Source organism: Chelon labrosus (genome assembly GCF_963514085.1).
Source record: "Chelon labrosus genome assembly, chromosome: 6".
In the NCBI taxonomy this organism is placed as follows: domain Eukaryota; kingdom Metazoa; phylum Chordata; class Actinopteri; order Mugiliformes; family Mugilidae; genus Chelon; species Chelon labrosus.
The window spans coordinates 22,789,808-22,815,775 of record NC_140342.1 but is presented as its reverse complement, the minus strand read 5'-3'; the positions used below and the strand labels follow the sequence as shown (position 1 = coordinate 22,815,775).

At 41.1% G+C, this 25,968-nt stretch overlaps 3 protein-coding genes across 3 annotated transcripts; all 3 read left to right on the top strand.

The window, feature by feature from the left end:
- Positions 1-1,555: 1,555 nt before the first annotated feature.
- Positions 1,556-2,316, top strand: LOC311488894 (SLAM family member 6-like; the record flags this gene model as incomplete). The annotated part of the gene is made up of 2 exons (XM_084545756.1): positions 1,556-1,919; positions 2,004-2,316. 2 exons carry the CDS (start codon positions 1,556-1,558, stop codon positions 2,312-2,314), a joined length of 675 nt encoding a protein of 224 aa, XP_084401882.1. The 3' UTR covers positions 2,315-2,316.
- A 9,464-nt stretch (positions 2,317-11,780) lies between these two features.
- Positions 11,781-12,939, top strand: LOC311488893 (SLAM family member 6-like; the record flags this gene model as incomplete). Its single annotated transcript, XM_084545755.1, has 3 exons — positions 11,781-11,802; positions 11,889-12,194; positions 12,279-12,939. The coding sequence occupies 3 exons, from the start codon at positions 11,781-11,783 to the stop codon at positions 12,602-12,604; spliced, it is 654 nt and encodes a 217-aa protein (XP_084401881.1). The 3' UTR covers positions 12,605-12,939.
- LOC311488892 (SLAM family member 5-like) lies at positions 12,722-14,972 on the top strand (the record flags this gene model as incomplete). The annotated part of the gene is made up of 3 exons (XM_084545754.1): positions 12,722-12,791; positions 14,015-14,359; positions 14,444-14,972. 3 exons carry the CDS (start codon positions 12,722-12,724, stop codon positions 14,767-14,769), a joined length of 741 nt encoding a protein of 246 aa, XP_084401880.1. The 3' UTR covers positions 14,770-14,972.
- Positions 14,973-25,968: the final 10,996 nt, after the last annotated feature.

The window sequence follows — 25,968 nt, the reverse complement described above, 5'->3', positions numbered from 1 at the left end:
GAAAACCGTCAGCAGATAGAGTTTAAATGTGCAGAGGCGCATCTGATGAGGCTACAAACAAGCCAGCATGTCACCAGTGTTGGGAGTAACACGTTACAAAAGTAATGTAATTGCTGTAATGTATTGCTTTTTGCTGTAATGCGGTAATGTAAGGCATTCCAAAAAAAATTGGGTCATATTTTACTCCGTACAAAGGTCATGTCCCCCCCCTCCAGTTTCTGAAAAACATCAATTGTCACCCCCAATAAAAATAACGTAAATTATTCGAAATGTGCAGTACTTTTTGAATGATGTGGCGAGCCTCTACGTAGTTGTGATTTATGATGGCATGGTATGAGTTGCATACCGGCAAAAAAATAAAAATGAATAAATAATCACTTTTGTTTACCCCCCCCCCCCCATCCTGACATCGGATCTGCACCCCTGAACATAACGGCCATAAAAAATACTCCTGTCTCAAGAATATTGACTGTGTTTATAGCAGACGTGACAAAAGCCTCTACATATTTGTTCATGATGTTGGTTCTCAGGCCGAAACTAGCTTTTCTCACTGCTTATCAGATCAAGGTGTCACCACTTCTACTTTCACGCTTCTCTCTGGTCTATAGTGTCTGTCTGTTGAAACCTGAGGTCAGTTAAAATATGACATGCTATAACAACCAGAAGCGAAAGAGGCTATATTAAACCATATACATATCCTGTTAATACAAATAGTAGAAGTTCACCTATGTGCATTTATGAGGTAACACCATGAGACCGGAAAAACACAGCGATGACTAGACTGTAGCTTAAGGTGCAGTGGTTGGTGAAAAACACTTCACACTGTTACACTTCTGTTCAACAAAGCAAGAAGCTCTACCATGTCTCTCTCTGTGATACTTGGACTGATGCTCTGCCTTGAAGCAACAGGTAGGACAAGAACACTGACTAATTAAATGTTGATAACAGGAACAGCAATGATAGCAGCTTCTTTATTTGGATTAATAAAAGTAGCAGTAGGGGCACAAGTTGATTCAGTTTTTATCTAATGATTAGTAAAACACACATGTAACCTGAAAGAATGTGTTGTTCTATCAGAGAAGAGAAGATGACAGTAGTTTATCTTTCTTTATATGTATAATCATGAACAGATGGACCAAGAGAGCACAGATATAAAAAGAGGGAGGGGTTTATAAGAATGGCTTCTTTATATTGAAATAAACTGTGAACAAATTAAGACCTAAACTAATATGTAATGTTATAAAGGAAGCATCACTGTGAGTTTTTATTTTAAATAAATATATTTAAATAGACACTTCTGACTTCTCTCTGCGAACGATAACTCAGCTTCCTGTTCCTGTTCTGAGAAAATAAAATTCACCAAATAAAAATCTTCAGTACTCAGTCTTACAAGTCAATGTCTCAGTGTCTGTATATAAAATGTGAGACAAATCATATTCATGGGACAAAATGTGACAAGAGTTATTAATATACTGTAGAAAGAGGTTTGTGTCATATGGTTAAATATGAAGGATGGAGAGCAAACATGTAAGATAAAGTATTGACATTAAAAACTATGCTGTATATTGAGTTAGAATTTTATTTTTCATTATTATGTATCTACTGTTTTACAGGGTCCAGTGCTGTGACTCCTGTGTTTGTGAAGAGAGGAGATGATGTACTTCTGGAAGTCATGGATAATGTTACAGAGAGATTTCGATTTATTTACTGGACATCTGGTAAAAGCAGTGTTTTAGTAGTATATTCACCTGGAGGAAAACCAACAGTCTCTGAAGGTTACACTGGAAGGGTTGAGTTATTTGTGAAAAATTACTCAGTGAAACTGAAGAATCTACAAGATGCAGACAGTGGAGTTTATACAGCACAAATGACAGGGGCTAAAGACCAAACAATAGCTGAATACAACGTCACAGTTCAAGGTAGGTTTCTTAACATTTCAGACACTGACAGAGAACATCTGCTGTCATGTTTCTAAACCTCCTCCACCTACTTTCCTCCATCAGGTCCAGTGTCTCCAGTTGATCTGAATCCAGACTCTGTGTCCATCAGCTCAGACTCCTGTAAGCTCACTGTGACCTGCAGCACAGAGGACTCAGACATCAGCAGCACTTTCAGATGTGACACCAAAACCTGCTCTCAGGAGGGAGGAGAGAAATCAAAGGTCACCAACTCTGGAGCTTCCCTCCGTGTCCACCTGTTGAATGAGACAATCATCTGTAACCACAGCAACCAAGTCAGCTGGACGAAGAATAAGACAAAGATTCAGGATTTCTGTTCCCTACATGCTGGTAAGACTGACAGACAAAACATTTAGCTAATAATAACATAAAGGTTAATGTAGCTGAACCTGTTCTGGTTTTGCTCTGACACTTTTATCATGTTTGCAGGTCTCTCTGATGGTGTCTCCATCTGTCTGGTGAAGACAGTCGTGTTCTCTGTTAGTCTGATCATCATGGTGTCTGTCGTCATCAGTGTCCACCTCATGGAGAAGATCAGGAAACAAGAATAAACAGTTCTCCAATAATCAAATGTACATAGAGCTCAATCTCTTCTAGTGGAAATCTTAAAGTTACCTGTGGATGAATGCATCCCTGTTGTCTTTGAGTTAAACACACAAAATCATGCATAATAAATATAGCAGTACCTGAACAAAGGCAGAAATTATAGAGAATACAAACTAGCAAAATGATTCACGGGGTCCATTTTCATAAAGCAGGCTTGACAAGCTCAGAGCTGACCCATCCAGAGATGGAGAACAGCTGACCAGAGTTAGACCAGACACCTCTGAGTATAATCTCTCTGAACACTGGTGAATGAAAAAAAAATGAATGAATAGAAAGTTCCAATAATACGATTCACATGAAAGTGGGTGCTGAATTTAAAACAAGTCTCACATGTTCACTTTCACTTTTGCATGATGATGATGTGAAACTTTGGTTTCACCTGTAAAAATAGAGCGGTGAGAGAGGGGGCTGTAGTCTGTGGTGTGGTGGTTGATTCAAAGCTATTTCCATTGTTGCATTTTATAGTCGACAAAGCAAGAAGCTCTACCATGTCTCTCTCTGTGATACTTGGACTGATACTCTGCCTTGAAGCAACAGGTAGGACAAGAACACTGACTAATTAAATGTTGATAACAGGAACCGCAATGATACCAGCTTCTTTATTTGGATTAATAAAAGTAGCAGTAGGGGCACAAGTTGATTGAGTTTTTATCTAATGTAGCGACTATTATCCAAAAGCAAAGCAGTCGCTGAGAGGCTAAGGTATGGGTGTTAGCTGATCGTCTGACGCGCTGTACAAACAAAGTATCCGCTGAGATCCAAGAATGCGTTTGACGGGTTTATTGAAGAAGTGGGATTGTACAACTTAATCATAACGTGCTCAAAGTGAAGAAAAGAAAAAGGATCCAGAGCACTCAAAGCAAACTCAGGGAAAACAAACTTAAACAGCGGTCAACGAGAAATACGGCCTCCCAGTAACTCACCCTCTCTCTCTCTCTCTACTTCCGCCCGTGCACCTGTCTTAAATTAACTAAATGTTACCGCCCCCAATTACTGTGATATGAAAATAAACAACAAAAAAGTAACAAAATATAAAAACCCAAGTAACCCAAATAAACTGTTAAATCATATTACTTAACATCTCATAATAATCAATGATATATGATACTAATAATAATAAACACCTTCATGGCTCCTACACACCAGCCCCTAATTATTAAGCTATTATCTAATAATTACCCACAATAGGAATCATGAAATAATTAAACTAAACAGAATACATAATCACATTACATTCTTCTTCTTCTTCCGTCTTCATGATCCTGAAAAAAGTCAGTCGGTAGGGCCAGAGGTTACCAGCACATAGCCCTGTGATCTGTGTTCACCACAGTCACTATTAGTCAAGCGTCAAAGTTAAGTCAGATGTCTAGTCAGAGGTCTAGGCCTTGTCATCTGTAGCAGCCGCCCCACCTCCAGGATCGGCTTCCTGCAGCAGACATACCTTGGTTATAGGCCGGTTCAGGCAACTACTCTTGGTCTTGATGCGCACCTGACGCACAAAGCCCCTTCGGTCCGGAAAGGTTTGCAGAACTCGTCCTACGACCCAGGAATTACGAGGCGCTGTGCTGTCCACTATAAGCACCAGATCTCCGGGAACAAGGTTTCGCTTCGCTCCTGACCATCTCTGCCGCTCCTGCAATTGAGGTAAGTACTCCTTAACCCATCTCTTCCAGAAAAGGTCTGACATATACTGGACCTGCTTCCATCGCCTGCGTGCGTACATGTCAGCTTCCTGGAAAACTCCTGGTGGGAAAGATGGTAATGACTTCAAAAGCAGCAGGTGATTAGGTGTCAATGCTTCCAGGTCGTGAGGATCCATGGAAGCTTTCGTTATCGGTCGGCTATTGATAATGGCTTCCACTTCACAGAGAACGGTGTGAAGTCCTTCTTCATCCAAACTTTGCACATTCAAGGTGGAGTTGAGGACTTTGCGGACTGATCGAATCAACCTCTCCCAAGAACCACCATGATGGCTGCCAGCTGGGGGATTAAAAGTCCATTTTATCCCTTTCTGAAGGAGGACATCATTAATCTGCATCTGATTCCACTGCTCAATTGATGTTTTCAGTTCTTGTTCTGCTCCCCTGAAATTCGTCCCATTATCTGAGCGCAATTCCCGTACTTGACCACGTCTTGCTATAAAGCGTCTGAGAGCATTTATGAAGGCATCGGTGTCGAGAGAAGGTGCCACTTCAATGTGGATTGCTCTTATGGCCATGCAGGTAAAAATTACTCCATACCTCTTCACGACACTTCTTCTGCTCCTCACCTCGAAAGGTCCAAAGTAGTCTACTCCTACCCGAGTAAATGGAGGTTCATCTGGAGTCACCCTTTCAGATGGTAAGTCTGCCATTAGCTGAGACACTGGCTGAGCATTCAAACGTCGACAGCTCACACACTTTGACAGAACACTCCTTATGGCTGTACTAGCTCCTAAGATCCAGTATTTCTCACGCAGCTTGGACAACATGTGGTTTCGCCCACTATGTCCCACTTCTTGATGGACGTGTCTCAGCAAAAGGGTCGAGATATGCGAATCTTTTGCCAGTATCATGGGATGCTTAGCTTCCGCTGGCATAGATGACCTGCTGAGCCGGCCACCAACCCTCAGAACCCCATCTTCCAATAGTGGGCAGAGTGTGTGGATGTGACTGTGAGCCTTGACACTTATGCCTTTTTCCAGCATGGCGAATTCTTCTGGAAACCTTCTCCTTTGGCTGAACTTGATGATCTCCAACTCCGATTTCTCCAACTCCTCCAAAGACAGGCAACTTGAAAGTCTCTTTCTCTTGAATGTTTCCATATCCCTCTCCAATGAACGTCGCTGTTGTTCTTCATCCAATCCTGATTGTGCAAGAGTCATATTCAACTGTCTCCTCTTCTGACAGAGAGATGAGAGCCAAGTTTTGAATCTCAAGATCCAGGCTACAGACTTTCTCAGACGAATCCAAGAGCTGAAGTGGTGGATCATGCGAGATACTGCATCAGCCTCCTCACTGGCCTCTACAGCATTCACTGTGGTTTCCTTCTTGACCTCAGGGTCATCTTCTGTTAGTCGATGAATATCCTCGGGGTTGACAGGCCACTCATCCTCTGGTTGAAGGAGAAAACGAGGCCCTGACACCCACGTTGCATGCTTGAGAAATGCATCACCTTTCACACCCCTGGAGGCGACATCGGCTGGATTACTTGCTGTTCCAACATACCTCCACTGAGAGGGTTGTGAAACCTTGCGAATTTCTGTGACTCTGTTGGCAACAAAGACTCTGAACCTGGATGTCTCATTCCTGATGTATTTGAGCACCGAAGTGCTGTCAGTCCAAAACACAGAGTCTTGAAGTTGCATGTGCAGCTCTTTTCTCCACAAGATGTCGATGCGACTGGCCATGGTGGCAGCGATGAGCTCCATTCTGGGGATGGTAGCAGGTTTCAATGGTGCCACCCTTGCCTTTCCCATGACAAAAGCACTGTGCACCTGTGATTGTGCATTTCGTGACAACAGGTAAGTCACTGCTCCATAGCCATCCTCGCTTGCATCACAGAAATGATGTAATTGCGCTGTAGTCACTTCCCCAAAGTCTGACGGTTTCAGACTCCTCATGATGTTACATTTCTCCAAATGACAGAGTTCATCCAGCCAACTTGTCCACTCCTGAGCCACGGTCTGGGGTATGACATCGTCCCAGCCAAGCGCTCTCCTGCACAGATCCCTTAAGATCTTCTTGGCAGACAAGACAACAGGACTCACAATCCCAAGAGGGTCATAGATGGAGCTAACCATAGAGAGAATTCCTCTCCTAGTGAGTGGTCTATCCTTAACAACAATCTTGAACTTAAAAGTATCAGACTGAATGCACCACTCCACACCAAGCACTCTCTCCATGGGTGGCAAATCTTGGTCCATATTCAACATTTTCATGTCTTTGGCTCTGTGCTCTTCAGGTATTGCATTTAAGACATCACGCCTGTTGCTTATCCACTTCGTGAGTCGAAACCCACCTTTAGCACAGATTGCAATGAGCTCATGATAAAGAGACACAGCTTTCTCCTCTGAAGCCACAGATACCAGGCAGTCATCCACGTAAAAGCTATGCAAGACTTTATCCATTGCTTCCTCGCTGAATTGTTCTTTATTGTCCTCTGCGCATTTCCTGAGGGCAAAATTGGCACAACTGGGAGAGGATGTTGCCCCAAAGAGATGCACCAGCATCCTGAAGTCCACATGATCTTGACTTAAGTCTCCAGCAGGCCACCAAAGGAATCTCAAGAAGTCAGCATCCTCTGGTGGTACCTTCACCTGGTGAAACATCGCCTCCACGTCCGCCATGATGACCACTGGTTCCTTCCTGAACCTGCTCATCACACCAATCAGTGAACTTGTGAGGTCTGGGCCCTGTAAGAGTTGAGCATTAAGTGATGTTCCTTGGAAACTTGCTCCACAGTCAAAAACAACCCTGATTTTCCTCTTCGTAGGATGGTAAACGCCTTGATGCGGGATGTACCAAACCCTGCCATCATTACGTTCCAAATCCTCTTCAGGTACCCTTTCAGCATAGCCTTTGACAACAAGATCTTCCATGAAGGCCTTATAGTCAGCATGAAATGAGGAATCCTTCTGAAGCCTCTTCTTCAGATGTAAGGCACGCTGCTCAATGATTTTCCTATTATTTGGCATTCTAACGTCCTTATCCCTCAATGGCAGGTTGATCTGATAATGACCATTGACCTGTTTTGCTGAACTTGTAACCAGCTCCATGAACTTTTGTTCCTCTCTTGACATGCCAGGCTGTTCCTCCACGCTGCATTCAGGGAAGTCTGTCTTAAACTGCTGCTGCCAAAGTTCGTCCAAAGTTACAACTGAAACTCTGTTCACGGTTAACTCTGGCTGCTCACCGCCACTGTCTTCACTCAGCGGCCCATTCACCGTCCAGCCCAGCATTGTTCTGATTGCATAGGGTCCATCTGCTACACTGCGAATCACTTGCAAGGGTTCCAAGGCTTTAGAGACATTTGTCCCAATTAACAGCTCAATCCCTGCATCAATCTCAGGCAAGTGAACATGCTTCAAATAAGGCCATTTCTGAATATCACCCTGTTTTGGAATGTTTCTCTTGTGAACAGGCATATGTGTTTGCGTGTAAGCCTTGGGCAGCTCACAGAAATGCTCCCCAGTCAAGCCAGCCACTTCCAGTCCTGGCACCACATGGCTGCTCACCACTTTCTCTTGGCCCATCGTCCGTAGGAGAATATGGACCTTCTTTCCTGGAATATTAAGTTTTTCCCTTAGAGCCTCTGTACAGAACACAGCCGTACTCCCTGGGTCCAAGAAAGCATAGGTGGTGACAATCGTATTGCCCTTCTTGGACTTAACTTGCACTGGAACTATTGGAAGTTTGCAGTCGCGATCACCAGCCCCTGTAAGCCCACTTGACATCAGGGCGCTGTTGACGGACACCTCTGATTTCCTCTCAGCTTGGTCCGGATCCTTGTCCTTTTCTTTTTGTGGAATGTGAAGAACAGTTGGATGTTTCAGACCACATTTTGCACAGGAAATCCGTTTTCTGCAAACTTTGCTCATGTGTCCAATGCATAAACAGCCAAAACAGACTCCCTTCTCTCTTAAGAAGCTTATCTTCTCTTTCTGTGCCTTCTTCCCCAACTGTGGACACAAATCCAAAGCATGTCCTTCTCCACAACAGATGCATGTCCTCCTTGCAGACTCCATATGCTCCTTTCCTTTAGTTCCAGGCTGAGTTTTGTGGATCACAGGAGCTACAGTGGTGGCAAAGCTGGTTCCCTTAATTCCAGAACGAGTTTGTGGATTAGGCTTGTTCGCTCCTCTATTAGTCATCAGTGATGGAGCGTCCTGTATGTTTCCAAACACTGGGTCAGTTAGAACCCGTACTTGCTTCTCTATGAAAGTTGTGAGGTCAATGAATGTAGCCCTCTGGCTGCGCCTATCCTGTAGTTCACAGGCTGCGGAACGCCACTTGTCTCGGAATTTGTAGGGCAACTTTTTTATGATGGTTAGCATGTTAGCAGGTATATCCAGTTCATGCATATATTGCACCTCTTCCATAACATTACAGCAACTTCTGAGAAAAAGGCTATAATCACGAAGAGCTTTTGCATCTTCATTCTTGATTGACGGCCATGAAAGAGCTTTTTCCATGTATGCGTATGAAATCCTCTGCTCATTTCCAAACTGCTCCTTTAACAACACTTTTGCTTTAGCATATCCTCTCTCAGACTCCATATGCTGGCAACTTCTGATCAATTCCTTAGGGTGGCCCCTTGTGTGCTGCTCCAGGAAATACAGTCTGTCACTGTGATTTGCAGTGTTCTTCTCCACACCGTTCTCGAAGGCCTTCACAAACGCATGATATTTTAGTGGATCACCGTCAAAGATTGGTATCTCCCTCTTAGGCAAAGATGAAAGGCACTGCTGTTGCACCAACAGTGATGTTATCTCATTTTGTTTGCTCATAATGCCAAACATATTGCTTTGATCTTCATTTGGACCAATATTTAAGGCATTTCCATCTTGCATTTGCATCCCTTCTAGAGTACTGTGATTCACTGCATACAAGTTGGATCTATGTGAATGAATCAACTGAGATGAATTTCTTTCCTTAGGTCTTGTTCCTGCATCCAGGTAAGCATGGTTGTTTCCATGTTGTGACCTTTGTGGTACAAATGACTTTGCTTTAGCACTGAGGGTCAATTTTTGTCCTTTTGCCAGATAGGAGTTCATTCCATCTGAGCGCTTTGATACAGAGGTTCTCTCACTCAAGATGCTTCGAGACTTGAGCACATCCAGTTTTGCCATGTTTGCTGCAATTTCCTCATCCAATTTAAGTTGCTCCTTCCTTTTACGCAGCCGTTCCTCCTCCTCTTCCAGTTCATGTATATCTTTTAATATTTTTTGTCTTGTCCTTAAAGCTGCCAAGTCAGCCTCTGCTTTGAGACGTGCAGAAGAAATACTGGAAGCAACAGACTCTCTTCCTGTGGCAGAGTTTCGTGATTTGGACACCCTGCTTCCCACATTTGAAACACTGTCATTTGGTTTTACATTGTCTTGCAGATCCTCTGCATCAATGATGGAGGCAGCCTGTTGTTGAGTTTCATCGGATATTGGAGGAAGCACCTGTTCATTCATTTCACCAGAATCAGTTTGAAACAATTCATCTGGCTCAATCAACCACTGCTCAACACACCTTTGAAATGTGTTGCTATAGGTCCTAATGCTAGAAAACCATTCATTATGGATCTTCTGTTGCTCCTCAGGGAGTAAAGGAATCAGCATGTCATGTGACTTGGTGGCATTTCCACACTGATCAATTAAACTCTCCAGAAGAGATTGTACTTGTGAAACATTTTCCTTATTTTTCATGAATGTTTTAATTTGTGGTATGAACCCTTTCATTTTATTCACACTCTTTCTTCTTTCATTTTGAAGCTCTTCGATTTTGTTTGCCAAAGCCTTTGCTGTGGGCTTAGATTGCCTTTTCCCACTTTCCATTTCAGAATTTGAAACAACACTCTTTTGACTCATTTTCTTTCTTTTTTCCAGTTACTTCTCAATACATGTGCATCCAGAAACTTCAACAAGTACAAAGAGCGTTACGCACATAGCAGAGCAGCGGCAATTTCAAAGAGACAAAGCGGAGATTTAACGGAGCATGGAGGTAGGCTACAGTGCATCCAAACACATCCACAGATCCATAAACGTCACGCACATTAGTAGAGCAGCGGCAATTTCGAAGAGACAAAGCGGAGATTCAACGTAGCATGGAGATATTACAGCACCGAATCCACACAATCAATGCCAGCGATCGATGACCAACTCAAACGGTGTTCAATCCAATAATGTCCCCAATGGACAAACAACAGCTTATGCGTGCCGCATTCCTTCCAATCTGAGTACAGCTTAATGCGCATAAACACCAGCAAGCCTACCTGGCTTTTGAGTGCGTCGTCCGAGGCTATGGCATAATGAAAGTCAGTGCAGTCTTCCTTCCTTTATCTCCGAAGATCCTTTCTCCCATTTGATCCTTGAAATGTCCGCAGTTGCTTTCCCAATGCCGTTTCTCGTTGACAAAATGTAGCGACTATTATCCAAAAGCAAAGCAGTCGCTGAGAGGCTAAGGTATGGGTGTTAGCTGATCGTCTGACGCGCTGTACAAACAAAGTATCCGCTGAGATCCAAGAATGCGTTTGACGGGTTTATTGAAGAAGTGGGATTGTACAACTTAATCATAACGTGCTCAAAGTGAAGAAAAGAAAAAGGATCCAGAGCACTCAAAGCAAACTCAGGGAAAACAAACTTAAACAGCGGTCAACGAGAAATACGGCCTCCCAGTAACTCACCCTCTCTCTCTCTCTCTACTTCCGCCCGTGCACCTGTCTTAAATTAACTAAATGTTACCGCCCCCAATTACTGTGATATGAAAATAAACAACAAAAAAGTAACAAAATATAAAAACCCAAGTAACCCAAATAAACTGTTAAATCATATTACTTAACATCTCATAATAATCAATGATATATGATACTAATAATAATAAACACCTTCATGGCTCCTACATCTAATGATTAGTAAAACACACATGTAACCTGAAAGAATGTGTTGTTCTATCAGAGAAGAGAAGATGACAGTAGTTTATCTTTCTTTATATGTATAATCATGAACAGATGGACCAAGAGAGCACAGATAAAAAAAGAGGGAGGGGTTTATAAGAATGGCTTCTTTATATTGAAATAAACTATGAACAAATTAAGACCTAAACTAATATGTAACGTTATAAAGGAAGCATCACTGTGAGTTTTTATTTTAAATAAATGTATTTAAATAGACACTTCTGACTTCTCTCTGCAAACGATAACTCAGCTTCCTGTTCCTGATCTGAGAAAATAAAATGCAACAACTAAAAATCTTAAGTACTCAATGTCTGTATATAAAATGTGAGACAAATCATATTCATGGGACAAAATGTGACAAGAGTTATTAATATACTGCAGAAAGAGGTTTGCCTCTTTGATTTTCAAGTAAAGCTTTGAACACATTGAATAGTTGTCAGCAGGAACAAGACAAAACGTTACGTCCCCTTGCAGCCCCTCTGCTGTCCTTGCAGTGGCAGTGCAAGTGTCTTTAGGTGGTGCATGAGCTTGATTTCCTCAACCAGCCACATCTGAAAAGGTGTCACATGGTTAAATATGAAGGATGAAGAGCAAACATGTAAGATAAAGTATTGGCATCAAAAACTATGCTGTATATTGAGTTAGAATTTTATTTTTCATTATCATGTATCTACTGTTTTACAGGGTCCAGTGCTGTGACTCCTGTGTTTGTGAAGAGAGGAGATGATGTACTTCTGGAAGTCATGAATAATGCTCCAAAGGAATTTATACTTCTTGCCTGGAAATTTAATGCAAGCAAAGTTTTAGTAGCATATTCACCTGGTAGAAAACCAACAGTCTCTAAAAGTTACACTGGAAGGGTTGAGTTCTTTGTGGAAAATTACTCAGTGAAATTGAAGAATCTACAAGATGCAGACAGTGGAGTTTATACAGCACGAATGACAGTGGATGAAGACCAAACAATAGCTGAATACATGGTCACAGTTCAAGGTAGGTTTCTTAACATTTCAGACACTGACAGAGAACATCTGCTGTCATGTTTCTAAACCTCCTCCACCTACTTTCCTCCATCAGATCCAGTGTCTCCAGTTGATCTGAATCCAGACTCTGTGTCCATCAGCTCAGACTCCTGTAACCTAACTGTGACCTGCAGCACAGAGGACTCAGACATCAGCAGCACTTTCAGATGTGACACCAAAACCTGCTCTCAGGAGGGAGGAGAGCAATCAAAGGTCACCAACTCTGGAGCTTCCCTCCGTGTCCACCTGTTGAATGAAACAATCATCTGTAACCACAGCAACCAGGTTAGGTGGGTGAAGAAAATGGCAAAGATTCAGGATTTCTGTTCCCTACGTGCTGGTAAGACTGACAGACAAAACATTTTGCTAATAAAAACATAAAGGTTAATGTAGCTGAACCTGTTCTGGTTTTATGATTGATTATAACAAAGTGAATTCTTCTGAACACATGTACAACCATGAAGAAATATCTCAGGCAGCTTGAGGTCATTTTGAGACATGGACAGATGGAGCAAAGAATCAAAGATGGAACAAGAGGGGAGAGAGAATAATGACAAAGTGGAAGGAAGTCTCCTTTTTTCAGAAGAGACTGTACAGAGGTGTAAAGAAATGTAAAGAGTTCTCTGTCATGGGGCAAAATGTGACAAGAGTTATTAATATACTGTAGAAAGAGGTTTGCCTCTTTGATTTTCAAGTAAAGCTTTGAACACATTGAATAGTTGTCAGCAGGAACAAGACAAAATGTTCCGTCCCCTTGCAGCCCCTCTGCTGTCCTTGCAGTGGCAGTGCAAGTGTCTTTAGGTGGTGCATGAGCTTGATTTCCTCAACCAGCCACATCTGAAAAGGTGTCACATGGTTAAATATGAAGGATGGAGAGCAAACATGTAGGATAAAGTATTGACATTAAAAACTATGCTATATTATGGGTTGTACTTACTTGTCGACTCTACTGCTGTACCGTGGAGCTTGAAGTAGGAAGTCGAGAAGTCGCTGATCACGTGACAATAACAACACGGACCCCTCAAGAAGATAGGTGAGGACCCCAGGGTGTCATTGCACAAAACTAGCAGCATTTTGTGGAAATACTTCACTTTCGATAGTGACATGCAAAATGTGTAAGTCAGTCCTGAAATACAACAGATGTACTGTTTAACAAGTTCACCAAACTTCCTGTGGGAACAGAGAGAAAGAGGCTGCAAAACAACAATTTGATGGTGAATTTCATTGTCTAAATACATTAGACCTTTAGCTGCTATACACGGAAAAGAAACTTCGGACATATTCTGCATTTTTTTTTTTCCATCCCAGCTACATTATTCTGCCTTACAACATGCTGTGAAATAAACGCTATTAACAGTCCTAATTTATATAGGCTATACATACCTGCAGCACGCAATATTTTTAAGCTCATGTATTTATGTTCAGTTCTGTTGTCTTCTATTACTTGACGTTGTTGTGGCTATAGAGCGTGTTTCTTTTTGAAATTTATTTATTATTTATTTATTTATTTATTTTTTGCCCAGTTAGAAGTGTCAGACTGACGGTGTTTATGGTGTTGACGTGGTCTGTTCAAGTTTCAGTAAACTTGCAGAAAATCCTCCGTAGCTTCCTTTGTGTGAGACGCTACAGTATTCAGGTCAAGAATATAGATTTAATTGTTGCAAAGCGTTACTTTCTACTATATTTTTATGTGTAACATCATCGACTAGTTGACCTCGACTCGACTTTCAACACATATTATTCAACTTTAAAAAAAAAAATCTAAAGGCTTACCCCTACTGTATGATTTAGAATTTTATTTTTCATTATCATGTATCTACTGTTTTACAGGGTCCAGTGCTGTGACTCCTGTGTTTGTGAAGAGAGGAGATGATGTACTTCTGGAAGTCATGGATAATGCTCCAAAGGAATTTAATTTTGTTGTCTGGAAGTTTAATATAAGCAAAGTTTTAGTAGGATATTCACCTGGTGGAAGAACAAGAGTCTATGAAGGTTACACTGGAAGGGTTGAGTTCTCTGTGGAAAATTATTCAGTGAAATTGAAGAATCTACAAGATGCAGACAGTGGAGTTTATACAGCACATGTGACAGGGGACCATGAACAAACAATAGCTGAATACATGGTCACAGTTCAAGGTAGGTTTCTTGGCATTTCAGACACTGACAGAGAACATCTGCTGTCATGTTTCTAAACCTCCTCCACCTACTTTCCTCCATCAGGTCCAGTGTCTCCAGTTGATCTGAATCCAGACTCTGTGTCCATCAGCTCAGACTCCTGTAACCTCACTGTGACCTGCAGCACAGAGGACTCAGACATCAGCAGCACTTTCAGATGTGACACCAAAACCTGCTCTCAGGAGGGAGGAGAGCAATCAAAGGTCACCAACTCTGGAGCTTCCCTCCGTGTCCACCTGTTGAATGACACAATCATCTGTAACCATAGCAACCAAATTAGCTCCACGAAAAATACGACAAAGATTCAGGATTTCTGTTCCCTACATGCTGGTAAGACTGACAGACAAAACATTTTGCTAATAATAACATAAAGGTTAATGTAGCTGAACCTGTTGTGGTTTTGCTCTGACACTTTTATCATGTTTGCAGGTCTCTCTGATGGTGTCTCCATCTGTCTGGTGAAGACAGTCGTGTTCTCTGTTGGTCTGATCATCATGGTGTCTGTCGTCATCAGTGTCCACCTCATGGAGAAGATCAGGAAACAAGAATAAACAGTTCTCCACTAATCAAATGTACATAGAGCTCAATCGCTTATAGTGGAAATCTTAAAGTTACCTGAGTTACCTTTTTTCTCTTATAGCACTGCTTTTAGTTTGTTTCTTTATAAAACGAATGTATCCCTGTTGTCTTTGAGTTAAACATGCAAAATCATGCATAATAAATATAGCAGTACCTGAAGAAAGGCAGAAATTATGATGAACCACTGATTGTACCCAGTGATGCAAGGGATCACTTACAGATTGGTGGGGCCCCAGACTCTAGATCAGACCCACCTAACAAGAGTCCAACAAGCTTGAGACAAGAAACAGAGACAAGAGACAAGAAACTTCCCTCAGAACGTGAGTCAGGCTACAGAATAAAGGAGACATTTCTTTAATGGGACAGAGCACGTCAGGTCCAGATGTAGATCATGAGGCGTACAACCCTCCATTCAGCACCTGTAAACCACAATCAAAAGGAAACAGGGACACTGGAGGAGTCATGGCACTGTAAACATGATTTTACAACATCCAAAAGCACAAGAAATATTTCATATATTTACACACACTCTATTTACATCAGACATGACAAAAGCCTCTACATGTTCATTCATGAAGTTGATTCTCAGGCCGAAACTGGTTTCGAAATCAAGGTGTCACCACTTCTGCTTTCACGCCTCTCTCTGGTCTGTACTGTCTTTCTGCTCATATTGTTGAAACCTGAGGTCAGCTTTCAGTTAAAATAAACGTCCCTCTCACCCTTTTGGGGTGGTATCTGTGTCATCCTCAAGCTTGGGTCCTCTACCAGAGGCCTGGGAGTTTGAGGGTTCTGCGCAGTATCTTAGCTGTTCCTAGGACTGCGCTCTTCTGGACTGAGGCTTCTGATGTTGTTTCTGGGATCTGTTGGAGCCACTCCCCCAGTTTGGGGGTCACTGCCCCGAGTGCTCCTACTACCACGGGGACCACGCTCGCCTTGACCATCCACATCTGTTCCAGCTGTTCTTTCAACCCTTGGTACTTTTCAACCTTTTCGTGTTCCTTCTTTCTGATGTTGGGCGTCAGCTGGTATATCGCCACATCTATCACCACCGCCTTCTTCTGCTCTTTGTCTACCACCACTATGTCCGGTTGGTTAGCCAGGACCTGTTTGTCAGTCTGGAAGCTGAAGTCCCACAGCACCTTGGCCCTGTTGTTCTCAGCCACCTTCTGTGGTACGGCCCATTGGGATCTGGGTACTTCTATTCCATACTGAGTACAGATGTTCCTGTACACTATTCCAGCTACTTGGTTGTGTCTCTCCATGTACGCTGACCTGGCTTGCATCTTACACCCTGCTATTATGTGCTGGACTGTCTCAGGGGCATCTTTGCATAGTCTGCACCTTGGATCTGATCTACTCTTGTAGATCTTGGCCTCTATGGCTCTTGTACCTAGGGCCTGTTCTTGTGCTGCCATGATCAGTGCCTCTGTGCTGTCTCTGAGTCCAGGCTTTTCCAGCCATTGGTAGGTCTTCTCGATATCAGCCACTTCTTCAATTTGGCGGTGGAACATGCCATGTAGGGGCTTGTCCCTCCAGGTTGTCTGCTCCTCTTTCTCTGCACTCTTATCGGGTTTCTGTTGCCTGAGACATTCACTTAGTAGTTCATCCTTAGTGGCCATTTTTCTGATGTACTCTTGGATTTTTGATGTTTCATCCTAGATAGTGGCCTTGATGCTCACTAGTCCGTGGCCTCCTCTGTCTGCTTAGTGTACAGTCTCAGGGTGCTGCTTTTGGGGTGGAACCTTCCGTGCATGGTGAGGAGCTTTCTTGTCTTATGTAGGGATGTGTTGTATCAACCAGCAACTCAACATTAAACCTCCTTTAACATTTTGTCACATCTATAAACCTCAGTGGTGAGTTTTGTCCACATCATCTTCCTTCTACAAGGGGTTGCATCACTTTCAGAGTTTTTGAGCCATACACTGATCAGGCATTCCATTATGACCACCTTCCTAATATTGTGTAGGTCTCCCTTGTGGCGACTTATCAGAGAATGGACATGGGCCTTCTGAGGGTGTCCTGTAGTGTCTGGCAACAGAATGTTGTTAGTGGGGGGCCTTTGGGTCCTATATGTTGAGGGGAGGGGCCTCTGTGGATCATCCTAGAGATACTTGATCAGTTTGGGATCTAGTGAATTTGGAGGCCAGGTCAACACCTAGTGCTGTTCTTCATGTTTTTTTTTTTTTTGTTTGTTTTTTTAGTTGTAGTGAGGGAGCTGTACTCACTCCCTCACTTGTCAGGTCAGCCCTTTCTTTTTTGCATATTTACTTTTATTTGGTATGTTTTTATTTAGTTAATATTTGTTAACTAAATATGGAGCTGTTTAATACATTGACTTGGTTAATATATTTTCTCCAGGGTTTATTTTATTGGTATTGGTGTTTTTTTAACCATTTCCTCTTTTGGAGGTGTTCCGGTCGAGGTGGTGTTCAAGAAGCGCACTTGAACGCCACATAGACGGCCTCCTGAGTTGCGTAGATTTCCACTTAAATCGGGACGTAAGCTCAAATCTACAAGCATTTATAAGCACATTTCCTTTGTACATCCCGATCGAGCGTACCGGACCCCTCCCTGTCCACGCCCCTTTTAAATATGCAAATCCCGGTCCACGCCCTTTTTAAATATGCAACTCTCTGTCCACGCCCATTTTAAATATGGAAATCATATTTAAATTGACCCTGCACCTGAGATTCCCCTCTCTGCGCTATCAGAAAACGAAAATATAAGAATGAGTAAGACGGGAAAGAAGAAGAACTTCACAGAAAGAGAATTGGAGACGCTACTGACTGGAGTGGAGATGCGTAAAATGTGCTCTTTGGCACGCTGCCACAATGTTTACTTGCATTTGCGCATCACGTATGATCTTCCTGTTGACATTTACAAATTCATGCGATGGCGCTTTTATATCAATGTGTGTGCAGTCGATAGCTCTGATTACATTCAGAAAACCGTCTCTGGCTGCAGATTGCTCTTTTTGTTGACCTGTTCAGATGCATTGTGGGTATCTGATATACCTGGCTGACATGCGGATAACTCCGTCCCACGCGGCTGGCATGGCTCTGTTCAGGGTCGACCGGCACAGTCCCGATCGGTCGGAGTAATAGTTTTCACATTGATGACAGTTTCCCGGCATCACCTCTAAGTGTCGCCAAAGGATCGACATCTGTAGAATCCTACTTACGCCAGCAAAATAGTTGCCGTAGGAATGTACGTAAGTTACGGACCTTTCACTCTTGATACATCTGAACTTTTACGTAAATGAGTACTTACGTAACGTTTTTGTACTTACGCAACGTTCGTACATGAGGCCCCTGGGGCCTCCAATACAGACCGGACCATCTAGGATTTAGAGGGGGAGAAACTGGGATTGCTCTCTTTTATATTTTCTTTTTGTTAAGTCTAATATTAATTTAAGATTAAAATATTTGTTTTGAAGTTAATGTATTTTAAAAGGGTTTAATTTAAAAACTTGCTTACACTTGTAGTTTCTAGGTTTGGTTGTTTTCATTTCTACCTTGGTTTAGTCTACACTTAAGAGGAGGTGTCAAGTTCGCCGGGGTCTCTTTTCTTGTGGGGCTGGGCTTGGAACGAGATGGCTTCTGCTGCCAGGTTATATTTTTGTTTGTTTGTTAATAAAGTGATCAGAGCTCTGAGTTCGGTGGCTTGGTCATCATTTTTGGAGCACTTTATGCTTCTTCTGAAGGCTGCTCTCATTCTGGGTGGGGGTGAAAACATCAATCTCTAACAGTTGTTCTTAAAGCGTTTTTGTGTGTGTGTTCCTGTGTCAGGCTGCATCCTGCTGGGGATGGCTGCTGCCATCAAGGAGTGTCATTGCTATGGGGTTGAAGTCCATCTAGTCTGTATTTATTTTGAATGTTAATGTGACCTTCTGTTTCCAGGGAATATAAAAAATGCACTAAAATGTGCAGATAAACCCAGTTAAGATAAAGAAACCTTTAAGGTTCATGAGTTTGTTAAACATGCTACACATGGTCATCATGGGAGTCAGATGCATTCAGATGTGTCTTCTTTAGGTGGAAGTTACTTCAGCCATTTGGACATTTTATGTAACTTTTTCTTCTTGACCTTCTCCACGAAACAGATAACACAGACACCATGATGATCAGACCAACAGGGAACACGTCTGTGTTCACCTGACAGATGCAGACGCCATGGGAGAGACAGCAGAACAGGAAGTTTCATTACAACAACAGAAGAGGAACTTGACATAAAGTTTGCAAAATATTCATGAAGGAGATGCATGCAACGCATGACGTATTTACAGAATTTGTTTTGGCAATTAACACCAAAGGTAACAAACGCACCAGGGACAGAAGAAGCGACTAACATGTAAAGTTATAATTAGTAACACACATGTGCAACCTGAAAGAATGTGTTGTTTTATCAGAGCAGTGGCAGCATGATACATGCTTCTTTTTTAGACTGAGGAATTGAGCACCAGGGGCACAGCTGAGCAGAGGTTTCCTTTGTTTGTATGACCAGTGTGTTGTGAATATTAGTGTACAGAATAACTAGGTCATATTAAGGAGACATAAATCCCAAATATGTATAATACAGACAAACCTGGAGGATTTGTGGAAGATGATAGTATTCATGGTGGTTCACACTTTCACACTCAACCTTGCTTGAAGGACTTGAGGGAGGGGACTGTAGTCTGTGGTGTGGTGGTTGATTCAAAGCTATTTCCACTGTTGCGTTTTATAGTCGACAAAGCAAGAAGCTCTACCATGTCTCTCTCTGTGATACTTGGACTGATGCTCTGCCTTGAAGCAACAGGTAGGACAAGAACACTGACTAATTAAATGTTGATAACAGGAACAGCAATGATACCAGTTTCGTTGTTTGGATTAATAAAAGTAGCAGTAGGGGCACAAGTTGATTGAGTTTTTATCTCATGATTAGTAAAACACACATGTAACCTGAAAGAGTGTGTTGTTCTATCAGAGTAGAAAAGATGACAGTAGTTTATCTTTCTTTATATGTAGAATCATGAACAGATGGACCAAGAGAGCACGGATATAAAAAGAGGGAGGGGTTTAGAAGAATGGCTTCTTTATATTGAAATAGACTGTGAACAAATTAAGACCTAAATTAATATGTAGTGTTATAAGAAAAATTACAAAGTGGAAGAAAGTCTCACTTTTTTCAGAAGAGACTGTGCAGAGGTGTAAAGAAATGTAAAGAGTTCTGTCATGGGGCAAAATGTGACAAGAGTTATTAATATACTGTAGAAAGAGGTTTGCCTCTTTGATTTTCAAGTAAAGCTTTGAACACATTGAATAGTTGTCAGCAGGAACAAGACAAAACGTTACGTCCCCTTGCAGCCCCTCTGCTGTCCTTGCAGTGGCAGTGCAAGTGTCTTTAGGTGGTGCATGAGCTTGATTTCCTCAACCAGACATATCTGAAAAGGTGTCACATGGTTAAATATGAAGGATGAAGAGCAAACATGTAGGATAAAGTAATGACATTAGAAACTATGCTGTATATTGAGTTAGAGTTTTATTTTTCATTATTTTGTATCTACTGTTTTACAGGGTCCAGTGCTGTGACTCCTGTGTTTGTGAAGAGAGGAGATGATGTACTTCTGGAAGTCATGGATAATGATCCAAAGGGATTTTACCAACTTGTCTGGAGATTTAATACAATCAACATTTTAGCAACATATTTACATGATGCAGGACCATCAGTCTATGAAGGTTACACTGGAAGGGTTGAGTTCTCTGTGGAAAATTCTTCAATGAAATTGAAGAATCTACAAGATGCAGACAGTGGAGTTTATACAGCACATGTAACAGATGGTCTAGTTGAACGAACAATAGCTGAATACATGGTCACAGTTCAAGGTAGGTTTCTTAACATTTCAGACACTGACAGAGAACATCTGCTGTCATGTTTCTAAACCTCCACCACCTACTTTCCTCCATCAGATCCAGTGTCTCCAGTTGATCTGAATCCAGACTCTGTGTCCATCAGCTCAGACTCCTGTAACCTAAATGTGACCTGCAGCACAGAGGACTCAGACATCAGCAGCACTTTCAGATGTGACACCAAAACCTGCTCTCAGGAGGGAGGAGAGCAATCAAAGGTCACCAACTCTGGAGCTTCCCTCCGTGTCCACCTGTCGAATGATACAATCATCTGTAACCATAGCAACCAAGTCAGCTGGACTCAGAATAAGACAAAGATTCAGGATTCCTGTTCCCTACATGCTGGTAAGACTGACAGACAAAACATTTAGCCAATAATAACATAAAGGTTAATGTAGCTGAACCTGTTCTGGTTTTGCTCTGACACTTTTATCATGTTTGCAGGTCTCTCTGATGGTGTCTCCATCTGTCTGGTGAAGACAGTCGTGTTCTCTGTTGGTCTGATCATCATGGTGTCTGTCGTCATCAGTGTCCACCTCATGGAGAAGATCAGGAAACAAGAATAAACAGTTCTCCTCTAATCAAATGTACATAGAGCTCAATCTCTTATAGTGAAAAACTTAAAGTTACCTGTGGAGGATGAGGATGTCATCTGGAAAAATCCCCAAACAACAATATTTATGGGGCCCAGTTAAAATTGTAAAATCGTTTAGAATGAATACAAGCAATTAACACAGTACAGATTGCTGGGGCCCCAGACTCCAGATCAGACCCACCTAACAAGAGTCCAACAAGCTTGAGACAAGAAACAGAGACAAGAGACAACAAACACTGTAAACATGATTTTACAACAACAAAATGCCCATTTTGTGTATTTACACTGTATTTACATCAGACATGACAACAGCCTCTACATATTTGTTCATGAAGTTGATTCTCAGGCCAAAACTGGTTTTGAAATCAAGGTGTCACCACTTCTGCTTTCTCGCCTCTGTCTGGTCTGAACTGTCTTTCTGCTCATATTGTTGAAACCTGAGGTCAGCTTTCAGTTAAAATATGACATGCTATATATATCCTGTAATACATTAAGTATATATAAAATAAATAATGTACTGTAGAGGACAGTAAACCTCAAATGTGGTTCATTCTGATAAGGCGGCTGTGATGTGGGGATGTGTTTTTACTCAACATTAAACGTCCTGATAGGGACAAAAGTGTATTTTTCAAATTTTATTTTTTTGATTAATTGGCTTTGGTTATGCTTGTTGCTATGATATTTGGCAAAGGTGTGTAGTTTTTATCAAATTTTGATATTTCAAAAACAATTCTCTTAATATAGTATTTTACCATTAAGGGACGAAAAGTGTCCTCTTCAAAAATGCCATATTAATACCACATGTTAATATTTTTTTTCAATTTTTTTCAGTCTTTTAATCATCTTCAGTCCTATTCACAAATATCCCAGAAAAGGTTTAAAAAAGGCAACTGGGCTTGTAGACTGCAGTTCAGAACTGAAGAAGCTACTTGGATGAGTGGTGAAACGTCTTCTCAAAAACTCTACAAGTCCAGTTACCTTTTTTAAAACTTTTAGTTTTTGGTATATCACGACCTGGATGACTGAGAACCTTCACCGTCCTATTCATAAATATCAAATACTTGATTAATTTCTGACTTTCTACCCTTTATATTCCAGTGTTTGCGATGTCATCACAAATTCTTCTATAAAAAACACAAAAATTTAAATATTTTCATTAATCTAAATGCAAGGTGGATTTTTCTCGGGAGGACAAGTTAACACTGCCTGGAGTATAGGAGCTGCACTCACTCACGCAATAACAGCGGGACCACCACCAGGGCACCAGGACCACCACTTTGGGCTCACAGCAACTGAAAGTGAAAGAAAATAAAACTAATGGGTCTTACATGACACAAATCGAATCTGACAAATGAGCAAAACAACAACAAGGATCACAAACCGTGATGAAAAATTATATTTTCAGTCAACCAAGAAACATCCCAAAAGAAGGGAAAAAATAAATTAAATTTACAATATGGAAAATAAAGTAAACAAAAGAAATAGCTTACCAGACACAATTACCAAATAATGTGTAACATTAAATGATGACTTATAAAGCTACATCAAACTAAACAGAAACCTAACCTGAATCAGTTAAACAAAATAACTGAAAATAACAATCAATAAAGTAACAGAAAATAACAAAATCTGAATCTAAAGACTAAATTCAAAGCATCATGAAGAAAAGGAAAGAAACAGAAAAATATGTCTCTTTCACACATTAAAACATCCCGTTAAGGATTAGCCCTACAGGCAGCATGCTAGCAGTCTGCACCAAGTGGCCAATACAAAGCAGCAGTGGACCCACCCAGCAGCCAGTCCCTGAGGAAGGAGAAGTTGAAACATATTGTTGAAATCTGAGGTCAGCTTTCAGTTAAAATATGCATGACAACCAGAAACAAAATAGTCTGCATTAAACCATGTAACTAACCTTTATATACAAATAGTAGAAGTTGACCTATGTGCATTTAAGAGGAAACACAATGAAACCGGAAAAACACAGAGATGACAACACTGTAGCTTGTGGTGCAGTTGCTGGTGGAAAACACGTCAGACTGTTACATTTCTATTGAACAAAGCAAGAAGCTCTACCATGTCTCTGAAGGTTACACTGGAAGGGTTGAGTTCTCTGTGGAAAATTACTCAGTGAAACTGAAGAATCTACAAAATGCAGACAGTGGAGTTTATACAGGACAAATGACAGGGGATCAACAGCAAACAATAGCCGAATACATGGTCACAGTTCAAGGTAGGTTTCTTAACAGTTCAGACACTGACAGAGAACATCTGCTGTCATGTTTCTAAACCTCCTCCACCTACTTTCCTCCATCAGATCCAGTGTCTCCAGTTGATCTGAATCCAGACTCTGTGTCCATCAGCTCAGACTCCTGTAAGCTCACTGGGACCTGCAGCACAGAGGACTCAGACATCAGCAGCACTTTCAGATGTGACACCAAAACCTGCTCTCAGGAGGGAGGAGAGCAATCAAAGGTCACCAACTCTGGAGCTTCCCTCCGTGTCCACCTGTTGAATGAAACAATCATCTGTAACCATAGCAACAAGGCCAGATGGTCAAATGACATAGTAAAGATTCAGGATTTTCTGCCCCCTACATGCTGGTAAGACTGACAGACAAAACATTTTGCTAATAAAAACATAAAGGTTAATGTAGCTGAACCTGTTCCGGTTTTGCTCTGACACTTTTATCATGTTTGCAGGTCTCTCTGATGGTGTCTACAAACCAGCAACATGATGAAAACAAAACACCATTTGAAACTTTTACAAATAGAAACATTGCTTAAGTTTCATGATGAAGGAAATGTACGCAACACTTCAAGGATATTCAGAATTTCTTTAGCCAAGTAACACTGAAGGTAAACATAAATGTTGTCACTCCACAGGGTGTGTGTTACTGATCAACCACTGATTGTACCCAGTGATCCAAGGGCTCACTTAGTAAATAAAATGCTTGTGATGAGAATTATTTTTGAGGATATTATCTGGAAAATTCCCTAAAAACAATATTTGTGGGGCCCAATTTCATAAAGCAGGCTTGGCAAGCTCAGAGCTGACCCATCCAGAGATGGAGAACAGCTGATCAGAGTTAGACCAGATACCTCTGAGTATATTCTCTCTGAACATTGGTGAATGAAAAGGTCCACTTTATAAAAGGGCTAAAGTCAGTCACAATTTGACTTCCTTCCATATAACACACATTTCATTCATAACGTTATAAATACAGGCCTATAACTCATAACTGCATGTTTTTGTTTTTATGAATTGTGTGAAATGGTCAAATAAAAACAGGTAATACAAAACGATTATGTGGTCACCAAGGTGAATTGGTTTAGTCTTGACTTCTGGTCGTGAGTGACAGTGTTGGAGGATGGAAATCTGTTGATTGTCGAGTGTCAAAAAAACAGAGATGGACAGAAAAAGGTCAAAGAAATCAGGTGACCAATTTAGGAAAAAAAGAAAAGAAAAGGGGAGAAACGAGCAGAAGATAAAGGTATGCTATGTTCTCTCTGTATGATTACAGTATCCAGGTCATGAATGAAGGGCTAATGTTAATTGTTGGTATACGTTTCTTAGACTTTTTGCTATGATGCTTGCAGTGCTTATACAACAGTAATTCGTCTTAACAAACACCAGATCTAATTTCACCGTAAGATTGTGCTTTGCAACAAAACTGTTACAAGTTCAGTTATTATTTATTTCAATCACGTTGGGTCCTGTAATTAATTCATATCTGTAGGTAGTTTCAAAGATGAACATTTGCCATTTGCTACAACTCTATTTCGTGTCAAACTTAGTTTAACGAGTCAGAACTAAAAGTGTACCAAGCATAGAATTCGAGGCAGTAACCAAGGAGCTAATTGTTCCTCTCTGAAAGATAGATTAATATAGCATCTAATGACTGACATTTAGCATGTAAGAGCATGTTTATTTAAAATTGCAATTCATGGATGTTTTGTATAAGAGTTATATTGTAGTCTATGGTCTTTTGATGTCAGTTTCAATTGCAATTTCAGGGGCACTTCTAAAAGATTTTGGAGCATCCTCTGCCACTGGTCAGGATGAGCCACCCACCTCCCCTGCTAAACAAGACCTGCCTATGTGGGAGGTGGAGATTGTGCACCTTATAAAGTGTGTTTCCTGTTGTAATTGCAATAGTTAAATAACTGGATTCTCTTAAGTGTGATTTTCAAACGTTCTATTGAAGGATTTGTGCAATTGAGAAATATAAGTTTCTGTTTCACTTATATTGTTACAATAGAACATGGCTGTTTGTGCAAAATTTTGTTATTGTTAACATTGTTTTGCTTGTTCTACAATTTTGCATTCACATTTTTATCATGTCCTATTTTTAAAAAAAAAACTTTTTTAAAAGTTTTATTTATATTATTTTATATACATACATTTTATTTATTCTTATTTATTATTTTTATATTTTTTATGTATTGTTATCTTGTTTGGACATTTTTACACTAAAGTTGTTTTGCATGGAAGTTATCTGTAGCCTGTGT